Source organism: Camellia sinensis, chromosome 3, assembly GCF_055761805.1.
Source record: "Camellia sinensis isolate YWXY chromosome 3, ASM5576180v1, whole genome shotgun sequence".
NCBI classification, from domain to species: Eukaryota; Viridiplantae; Streptophyta; class Magnoliopsida; order Ericales; family Theaceae; genus Camellia; species Camellia sinensis.
In genome coordinates, this window is record NC_138963.1 from 47,655,885 (window position 1) to 47,667,498 (window position 11,614).

At 39.2% G+C, this 11,614-nt stretch overlaps 1 protein-coding gene across 1 annotated transcript; it reads right to left on the reverse strand.

The window, feature by feature from the left end:
• Positions 1–311: 311 nt before the first annotated feature.
• Positions 312–803, reverse strand: LOC145821488 (secreted RxLR effector protein 161-like). Its single transcript, XM_082918009.1, has one exon. The coding sequence runs from the start codon at positions 801–803 to the stop codon at positions 312–314; it is 492 nt and encodes a 163-aa protein (XP_082774135.1).
• Between the last annotated feature and the right edge of the window lie 10,811 nt (positions 804–11,614).

The following is an 11,614-nucleotide window of genomic DNA, read 5'->3' on the forward strand; positions in this document are numbered from 1 at the left end:
GTCCCTTTGTTAAGGGGTCAGCCAAGTTTTCACTTGAATTTACATAATTAATAGTAATCACACCTTCTGCGATTAACTGCCTAACACAGCTATGTCTCAGTCCTATATGCATGGACTTTCCATTATTGACATGGCTATAGGTCCATAATAGAGTTGCTTCACTATCACAATGTAATGATATTAGTGGCATAGGTTTTGGCCATATCTTAATCTCTAACAAGAGATTCCTTAGTCATTCTACCTCTTTGCTACAAGAAGCCAGTACTACAAATTCTGACGCCATGGTTGAGTCTATTATGCATGTTTGCTTCTTAGAACCCCCAGGAGATAGCTCCTCCTCCAAGACTAAAAATCGAACCACTTGTGGACAAGTGATCTTTACGGTCAGTTATCCAACTAGCATCCGTGAATCCTTCCAGCACTGCCGGATAGCCATTATAGACTATTCCATAGTCTATTGTTTTCCTCAAGCACCTAAGTACTCGGTTAATAGCATGCCAATGCACACTACTGGGATTACTATTGTATCTATTAAGTTTTTCCACTGCATAAGCAATATCAGGTCTAGTGCAAGTCATGGCATACATCAAGCTACCTATTACTCTTGTGTATTCTAGCTGATCAACAACTCTTCTAGTATTAGGATACAATTTCAAATTTGAATCAAACGGTGTAAACATGAGTGTACAATTATATTGATTAAATTTCTTAAGAATTTTCTCAATATAGTGCGACTGGGTTAGAATCAAATTACTGTCCTCTCGTTTGATCTTAATACCTAGAATAACATCAGCCAAGCCCATGCCTTTCGTACTAAAGCTAGACGGCAAGAAACTTTTAGTACTTTCAATGGCATCATTGTCAATACCAAAAATAAGCATGTCATCTATATATAGGCATATGATTACACCTCTATTTCTAATAAACTTACTGTACACACACTTATCAGATTCATATATCCTAAAACCATTTGACACTATTACTTTGTCTAATTTCTCATGCCACAGTTTTGGAGCTTGTTTCAGTCCATATAGTGACTTCACAAGTTTACACACTTTGTGCTCTTGACCTTGTACAAAAAATCCTTCCGATTGTTGCATATAGATTTCCTCATCTAACTCACCATTTAGGAAAGCGGTGTAGACACCCCATTTTTGACCGACCTTAAGACTCAGACGTCATCGATTGAGCGCTCGGTGATAGTGCATGTCATGCTCGTTTCGAGTTTCCAGAGTTTCGGCTGGGTGCCTTGCCTCTGGGCCTCTGAACTCTTTGTGCTTTGGCTCGGTTTGTGGACCAAGCCTTGTTTCTTTTCCCTGGAGGGAGGGAGAGGTCTTGTAGACCACTTTTCGTGGTCGTATAGCACTTTTCTCGCTTGGAGACTAGTTTCTGGTTTTCGGAGCCTTCGGTCGCGCGCCTTGTCTCGATACCGCTTAATGTTCTCCGTTGGCATGGTTTTTGAACCACACCTTGTTGCCTCTGTCTAGGGGGACACTGTGTTCTGGGAGACCACTTTTGGTGCCGGTAGATTAGTTTTCGAGGCTTTCGGCTGCGCGCTTTGCCTCCCGAACTTTCGTCTTGCATCCGTTTTGGTTTGTTTTTGGCACAAACCTTGTTTTCCTTGTTTGGAAGGTGGTACAAGGGTGGGAGACCAGTTCTTCCCCTTGGAGACCACTTTTCTTCTCGCTAGCCAGTTTCCTGGTCTGCCAACTGGTCTCCTTGGTCTTTGGGCCATCTTTTCTGGTCGGCCACTATACCACTGCATTGTTTTCATGCTCTAGACCTTCTCCCACCATGGCCGACCACTTGTTGTCTTGGGAGACCACTTGTGGTGGTCGGCCGACCACTTCAAGTAGCTGGCCAACCACTTGAAGTGGTTGGCTACTTTTCTTCACCTTTTTGGAGATATTTTCAATCCAGCTGGCACAGTTGGAAGGCACCAAAACCATCCTCCATACACGTGTATAGAGGGATGGCCTTGAACCCTAAGCTTGTCCAGCAAGCTTGAGCATTGGTTCTCTATAAGAGAGAACCTCCCCCTCCTCCTCCAGGTTCAGTTCTTGGTGCTTAGAAGATATAGATACACTTTTGTATCTATCTTGCTCTTGTTCTACTTTAACACACAAACACACACTCAAACACCATCCTCTTGTTGCTGAGGTGCTTAGGAGTTGGTTTTGGTGTTGTTGGATTGGTTTGAGCTTGGAAAACCTGCTGGAGTTGTGGTTTTGAAGGTGTTCATCAAGGGTGAGCTTCTAACCCTTAAATCCCTTGATTTTGCTTAAGCTTTTGGACCTATTTGCATACTAATTTAATATTAACTCTTAACTGAAAAAATTTCTGTTTATCAGCCCTTAACATGTTTGTTTAAGGTCACTTTTGTGTTGGGGGTGGTCTACCCTTTCTTAGGCCTTGGTAGGCCTTGTTTTGAGCCATCCCTTTTGGCTCTTGTTCTAGGCTTTTCATGACCTTTCTACCACTGAAATCCAAAGGATTTTCAGTGGTGGAAAGGTGGTTTTGGGGTCCTAAATAGAAGAGGGTCATCCTCTTTCCTTGTGTTTTGAATACTTGCCATATATGCCTCATGTTTGAGCATGTTTATTAAGCTTGTGTTAGCTTGTTCTTAGCATGTATCAGGGGTTATTTTGAGATGGCATGCCACTGTTTTTGGTTTTCTTGATCATCCCTTGCATGCATAATACACTTGTAGTGTAAATCTTACAAACTAGCTTTGTGTGCCTCATGTTTGAGCATGTCTTTCTAGCTTGTTTTGGGCTATCTCAGTAGGTTTTTAGTGTTGTTTTAACATGCCTTAGATCTGTTTTGGGTTGGTTTGGTTGGCTCTTACATGCCTTATACACTTGTAGTGTAAATTTTATAAACTAGTCTTGTATGCTTCATGAAGTAGCATGACTTTCTAGCTTATGCTGACTCCATTTCAGTAGGTTTTTGGTGTTGTTTTAGCATGCCATGACTCTGTTTTGGGTGGGTTTGATGGCCCTTTGCATGCTCCTTGCACTTGTAGTGCATTTCCATTCAATAGCCTAATGTGTGCCATGCTTTAATATGTCATTCTAGCATGCTTTTGGCTTAACTTCAAGAAGTTTTTGTCCATGTTTTAGCATGCTCTAACTCTGATTTATGTTGTTTTGGTCATGCATGCCATGCTTTGTATAGCTATAATGCATTCTAGCTTGTTAGCTTTGTGTGTCAAGTCCACTAGCATGCATTGCTTGGCCTATTTGAATGATTTGGCATCATTTGTTATGTGATTTCAATCCATGTTTCATGCTCATGCACTCACATTTGTCACTCATTCAATGCGTTGGAGGGTTGGTCCTTTATGCCTTAACATGGGTCATTACGTATGCCTTCATGCCTAAGCTTGTGAGCTATCATTTTAGTGTGTTTTTGGGGTTATTTTGCCATGATATAACTCTGATTTTTGTTGGCGAAGCCATCTCATGCTTGACCTTGGTAGGTGTAGTGTGATTCACCTTATTTGCCTCGCATATTCCATGTCTTATGCCCTTCATGCTAGCTTATTTTGGCTTCCTTCCATACATGTTTTAGACTCATTTTGACATGTTCTAGGACTGTTTTGGGTTGCCTTTGCCATATGCTTCATGTTTTGCATAGTTGTACTACAAATGCCTATGCTAGCTTCAAGCTTTGGGTACCATAGCATGCTTCATTTGCATCATGTACACGATTTGGCATCCTTTAACATGGCATTTCAGAGCATGTAGCATTGCCATGTTACCACTTCATTCACTCTTTAAGTGCTTTTGAGTGTTGTGCATTTGTTGCCTAGCTTATGGACCAATGTGTATGCCATCTTGCCTAGGTCTTTGAGCCTCCATCTTAGCATGTTTTGGTCTTTGTTTAGACCTAATTAAGCTCTATCCATGGTTGATTCATGCATTTGTGCCATGTATTGCATGCCCCCTTTGTAGTCCTCTTTACTATCTTTAATGCTTAAGGACCATTGCATGCTATACTTGTGTTGATTGAATGGTTCGGCATCATTTCATACCTTATTTCAGAGCTTTTGGTGTTGTTACACTTCCGCATTTGTCACTTCTTGAGCACTCTTGAGAGTTGTGCTCTTAGGCCTAGTTGATGGGCCAATGCATGTGCATGCTTTGTTTTGCATTTCATGTCTTTTATTTTAGCATTATGGCCACTATTTTGGGCATGGCTGAGGTCTGTCTATTTTGGTTTAAGTCCATTGAGCATCTTTGCTTTCATGTTATTTGCATGCTTACACTGTCATGTTGTTGCATACTTATGTTGCCTTGCATTGTGCATGCATTAGCATTGTTCACATGTCATTAGCTTTGTTAAATTGCTCATCTTACATTGCATTGCGTATGCCATGTTGTCCATTGCATTGTGTATGCCATATTCTCCACATTGTGCATGCCATCTTACATTGCATTGTGTATGCCATGTAGTTGCATTGCATGTTTGCATGCTTGAGTTGCATTGCATATTTGCATGTTGTTTTTGCATTTGTGTTTGGATTAAGTCTCAGTCCAAACACGAGAAACGAGGGACGTTTCATACTTAAAGTGATGAAACGCGCCTCAATTCTCGGTCGCCAACGCTCTTAATCAAGCATGATAGAGCTTTAGGCTTTATGTGTTTACTTGTGCATTCATTTCATATTGAATTGTGCAATTTGGCTTCTCGGCCATCATGCATCGAAATGCGCGATTGGTGGCCCGAGGGTCGAGAACCGCACTCCCTTGAGCTTATGAAATGATAGGGAGGGTGGTTGTGCACATATATCTTGCAAATACAATGCCATGCCGTTTCTTGTTCTTTGTTGTAGCAAACTGGAGAAGTGCAGCAATAACTGGTTGGCCGACCAATTTTTTTTGGTCTGCAACAAAGATAGGTGGTCGGCCAGTGGCTGGAAACACCCCTAGGTGGTCGGCCACCCTCCCACAGGTCCACAAGGTGAGTTAGAAGCTTTCTGGAGCTCGGTGCAAGATTCTGAGAACAGTTGCAAATAGAGGCAAATTGGGGCATCGCGACGGATTTCCGAACGAGGCAACCGGGCATGCATGCACTTTTCTCCCTCTAAGAACATTGTTTTACTGCTTTACTTAGCTAATTTGCTTAGCTAGTTTATGCTTTGGTTTGTACTTAATTAGTTAATGCGCTTAACTATTCAATTTGTGTTGTAATAGCTTAATTAATTAGCTCGTTAGTTAATTAGTTCTGTTTTGTAATAATTAGTTTAATTTGCTTAGATTAGCTAGTTAGCTCATTATTCGGACCCTCCGTCGAGAGGGCCAATTGTTGTAATAATTGTGCGTATGTGTGATGTATGTCTTCTAACCCTCATTTCTTTCTCCCTTTTACTTAACCACTTACGATGGTTAGTTTTAGGACATATTTTGATTAGCATACCTTATGCTTACATGTGTGCATCCATTCATCTGTATTGCATGCATCGGACTTAGCGTATCATACTAATTGCATTGTATTTTGATTCCAAGTTGAATACATGTATCAAGTTGCATTTCATATGTCATTCTAGAATAGCCGAGCCTATTTCAGCTGCATTTTTGCATGTGTTGCATTAGCCATCTTAACATGAACTATGATCATGCATGATTTCTAACTAGTTCTTTGTTGTGGCTCGGAGTACACTGTGAGTATTTATGCTTTAGCATACTGCATGTGTGTTAATGTTACTATGAAAGCATGCTTGCCATGAGGCTAACTGCTTATTTGATATAACTGCCTGAATGCCTGTGGGTGAAGGTTGGATTGCTTGAATTGGAACAATTCATTGAAATCTGCGATTTAGCCTACTTGCAAGTAGCAAACTTCAAATCATTTTCAAATAAACGAACATGCAATGTTTCGTTCCAACTTAGGCAATCTAGTTTATACTTGTATGCTGTGCGCATTATATATTAATTCTAGGTTAATAACCGGAATAAGAACACATGTGTTTTCAAAACACAAGATATCATCCTTAGTAAAGGCCGATCTTTTGATCGGGCGAGCGGGGGTGCTCATTGCATGACCTTCCCCTCTCGTACCCAAGTTCCCGAGCCGAGGCAACTTTGGTGATGATGGACACGTGGCCTTAGGCACGAGTCAGGGTTTCCTAAATTCCTCTAAAATAAAATATTTAGGTGGCGACTCTGTATCTGGCAAAGCAGTCCATGTTTGACACTTCTTTATAAAAATCAGTTTTCCAAAACGATTTGCCGGATTTGGACTCTTTGATGATTTATCGGTCTCACATTGCACTTTGTGAGATTAGATTCAAAACCGTGACACGAGTCCGAACTTGTAGTAGCCTAGAAGAACAAAACGGATTTCGCGCCTTTGCAGCGCGGATCCCCAGGAGTTCTAGGGGCACGTCTACAAGCGGTCTTAACATCCATTTGATGGATTTCAAGCTTATAGATTAAGGCTAAAACAATCAACACTCGGATGGTGGCGATTCTAGCCACTGGAGCATATGTATCAAAATAATTGATACCCTCATTTTGAATAAAACCCATAACAACTAATCATGCTTTGAACTTGTCAATTGTGCCATCAACTTTTATTTTCCTTTTGAAAATCCATTTACAACCAATTGGGTTGGATCCAGGTGGCAAATCAGCAAGTGTCCAAGTATTGTTACCCATGACAGAATCCATCTCATAGTTTATTGTTTCTTTCCAGAAAGTAACATCTTGAGACTTCATAGCCTCTTCAAAGGTTAATGGATCTGAATCCATATTCAAAGAAATCATTGTTTGCTTATAATAAGGTTTCCTAGTTCCTTCTACAAGGTAAATAACGAAATCAGGGCCAAATGACTTCTTAGTCCTAGCCCTCTTACTCCTCCTTAGCTCAATAGGCTCATTAGGTTCATTTGGCTCAATGGGTTCATGTCGTTCACTTTCCTCTGTAGACATTAAAGGAGTTGATTCATTTTCTTGATTAGAATCCAACCTTGGAATGGTTGTGAAACGATTCTCATAAAATACCGCATCACGTGATTCAATGATGGCATTTGTTTCCACTGAACCATTGAGTTCTACTACCAGAAACCTATATACTTTGCTATGTATAGCATAGCCAAGGAATATGCATTCAATTTCCTTTTCACCTAATTTTTTCTTTTTAGGTTCAGGCAATCTGACTATTGCTCTATAACCCCATGTTTTCAAGTAACCAAGATTAGATTTCTTGTTTTTTCCAAAGTTCATAAGGAGTACCATTTTTTCCCTTGAGAGGAATTTTATTGAGTATGTGACAGGCAGTGAGCAAGGATTCACCCCAAAAACCAGAACTTAAACTGGAGTAAGAAAACATAGCATTAATCATTTTTGTTAATGTCCTATTCTTTCTTTCAGCTACTCCATTTTGTTGTGGTGTGTAAAGCGCATACTTCTCATGAATAATACCACTATTTTCACAATATTTTTCTGGAAAATGGTATTCACCGCCTCTATTAGACTAAGTCTATTTATTTTGACATTACATTGATTTTTTATTTCTGTCTTAAAAATCTTGAATTTATCAAGCACTTCATCTTTTGAATGCAAAAGATAGATATGATAGTACTTAGAAAAATCATCAATGAATGTTACAAAATATTTCTTATCACCTCTAGTGGGGGTACTATGCATGTCACATATATCACTATGCACAAGTTCAAGCAGAGATATGGTTTGTCTACTTTAGGCAATGGAATGCGAGTGATTTTTGATTGCACACAAAATTTATATTTTTCAAATATATCAATGTCATACTTAGGAATTAAATCTAAATTAACCATATCATGCATTTTCTTAGTATTAACATGACCTAAACGAGCATGCTATAAAGAAAGAGAATCAACAATATAAGCAGAAATAGATGTATTATTGATAATGTTAAGTTTGAACATTCCCTGATACATGTAGCCATTCTCAACAAAAATTCCACCCTTAGACAAGACAAATTTATCTGACTCAAATACTAACTTGAAACCATGCTTATTAAGTAGGCTTCCAGATACAAGGTTTTTCCTGACATCAGGTACATGATAAACATCGTTAAGACTTAAGACTTTTCCAGATGTGAACTCTATATCCACCGTCCCTTTGCTTTTGATAGTAGTAGTTGAAGAGTTGCCCATGTAGAGAACTATTCCATCACTCACTTGTTCATAAGCAGTGAAACGACTCTTGTCGTTGCAGATGTGCCTTGTTGCTCCTGAGTCAATCCACCAGTCACTAGCATTTTCGAGCATGTTCACCTCGGATACAACATCCACAAATTTGTTCTTGGCATTTGATGCTTCTGGCTTCTTCTTGTATGACCGACATTCATTCCTGAAGTGCCCTAGCTTGCCACAGTGCCTGCAAGCGCATTTCAGCTTCTTAGCATCTTTCTTGGGTTGGGGTTCACGCTTATGCTTCTTTTTGTTGAACCTCTTGCCATCATCCACCATGTGAATCTTGGAAGTCTGAGCTAATTGGTTTTCTTTACTTTCAAGAAGTCTTGACTCTTCTTCAACTTGGAGGTGTTGAACCAATTCCTCTAAAGTTAGATCTTTCTTTTTGTGTTTCAGAGATTTCTTAAAATCCTTCCAAGAAGATGGCAGTTTCTCTATTATAGACGAAGCTACAATAGATTTATCCATGTTCATATTCTTTTGTCGAAACTGACTCAGAATATGTTAGATCTCATGGAATTGTTCCATAATGGGCTTTGTATCAATTATAGTAAAACGCATAAAATTACTAACAAGAAATTTCTTATTAGTGGCATCCTCGATGAGGTACTTTGATTGTAGTATGTCCCAGAGTTGCTTTGCCATTTGTAGATGTTGATACACATCGAATAGAGAGCCTGACAGTGCATTCAGAATGTGTCCTCGGCAAATGTAGTCGTCATTCTCCCATTTGGTTCTGGTACGGGTTTGCTCCATAGTCTCATCTTCTTGCTCCACCGGATAGGGAGTAGTCAGCACATAGACCACTTTGAGAGTGGTGAGCAAGAAGTGCATCTTCGTTTGCCAGCGACGAAAATTGCCGCCATCAAACCGGTTAAGCTTCATGAAATCTTGAGTCATTTTCTAAATAGATATCGCCATATCTAAATATTGTCTTTAGATTGTTGGAACAAATTGTCTTGAATACTTCAGTTTGTGGTCTTCTGGTCTGCAAAACTTGGCGATGATCTTGTCTATGTAGGATAGAAATTTGGTGCTTCAAGTCGCGTTATTAAGTCGCTTTCCTAAAGGCAATATTTGCACCCACCAAAAGGTGTGCAAGGGGTTACTGCAAATTTGCCTCCAGGATACAATGAAGACTGATCTAAAGATCAAATATATCGATGGCTGCATTGACGACAGTAGATCAGAATACTCTTGATATAATCAAGAAACCCAAGACACTGATAATCAAATCTGCAGAACTTGATTACTACTAATAAAAATAGAAATTTGCGTACGAAACTCTTGATTGAAAACTCTAAATAAAGAGGGAGAGAGAGAGAGAGAGAGAGAGAATTGCATGAATGAATTTTGAATTTTTTGGATGGAATGAAATGGCTGATTTTGTAGCCTATTTATAGGCCTTGATGCACTTGATCGATGGTCATGTCCCTTGATCACATCTGATTAGATCTGACAGTTGGATCGACGATCTACGATGCAGATATTTCTCGCACCGAATTGATGCCTTGACTAATCACACCTAATCATGATCGGGTGCCATCTCATCTGTATGATTGCGTGCATCTCCAATTAATGGTTATGATCAACGCGCTCTAGATCGGACACACAACCGTTTGAGGTTGACTCATCGCCAACAGACGACACGTCATTACCATGTGGAGTTGACTGTATTTCACGTCACCCATGCCATGTTGGATCCACGTCATTGCTTCAACCTGTCCAATTCAAATAGGAAAGTGCCCTCATGATGCCTTGCGCCGATGCGTTTGTGCAAAGTGCAAAGTGTGCCATCAAACGCCACACAGCCCACTGCCCACGCCACGTGCGTGTGCATGTGCAGATGGTGTGAAGCACTATCCTTTCGATGTGGATGCACGCATACTAGCTTTCACCTCATAATTCCATATTCACAGGAATATTCCATGTAGTACTTTATTAAGTGCTCCATGTTTTCCTCTCTTTCCAATGTGGGACAAAGCCCCAAGCTTATTTCATGCTTTCCAAAGAAAAACATGGAAGGTTTTGAAAACACCCAAAATAAACTATAAATTTGAAAATCCATTTTGAAAATTCCCCAACATTTCCAAGCGATGAAATAGAGTGAGGGGAGAGAAACGGTGCACTTGTTTCATATTTCCCCGCTTATATAGAAATGTATTTCAATCTATTCATCATATTTGTTAATTTGAGGGACTTTTGGGGCCATTATTTGATTCCATGGGCTTCACACAAAAAAGGCCCAATGAGAGGGGCTTTTCACCAAAAATCCCAACTATGAATTAGTCTCATTAAGTGAATTAAAATACCAACAAATCCTTTTGACTTTTTCAATGTACTAATAAATCCTACATTACCTATGTTGTCCTCGTTAAGATATTATCAAGCAAGTTCTTTTTTCTTCTCTCACTCTTGCAAATCCTTTCATATTCTCCTCTCTCTCTCTCTCTCTCTCTCTCTCTCTCTCTCTCCATCATATCTCTAAAACCTTCACACTACCATTGTTCACCATTACCACTACCACTACCACGACCGCCGCAGCTGCTAGCCATCACGACCACCGCCATCGTCATTGTCTAACCATCACTACCACCGCAATTGTCATCTTCCACTTGCTACTATCATTGTCCATTTGCTACCGCCATCGATCTACACTCCAAATCCACCATCGTTGTCTACTAACAGCATCAACCATCACTGATCTACACTCTACGTATCCGATCTCTACTCTATTGTCGTCGATCCACCGATCTAGTTCTAGATCTACATCGATCTAGTTTTTCAATAGTAAAATCGACTCCAAAATGTCACCAAACAATAGTATTTTTTTTCCCCAGATATTACCCTTCCTATTTCTCTCTCTCTCTCTCTCTCTAAAAACATATATGTTCTAAATTTATATTTCAATGATAAATTTATAAGTTGCTTGTTGTGTATATGCATGAGTGAGAAGAAGTGTGAATGTGAATGAGTAAATGACGTCTAATTTTTTTTATACAAATTAATCTGATAAATTTATCACTGAATGTATCTTTAATTACCATTGTTGCTATGTTGAAGTTTTGATATTAATGCATTGAAAATTTATCACTGATTTTATTCAATATGCTTTGAATTGTTGCGGTGTTGAAATTTTGAGTGATAAATTTATCACTGATAATGACGTCTAATTTTTTTTTTATACAAATTAATCTCATAAATTTATCACTGAATGTATCTTTAATTACCATTGTTGGTATGTTAGAATTTTGATATTAATGCATTGAAAATTTATTACTGATATGCTGTGAATTGTTGCAGCGCTGAAATTTTTAGTGATTATCACTGATTTTGTTCAATATATTTGTTGTTGTTGATGGATGTTATTTTTGCTGAAATAATTCAAAAAATTATTGCTGGAAACTATCGCCGGATGTGGTCACCAACGTC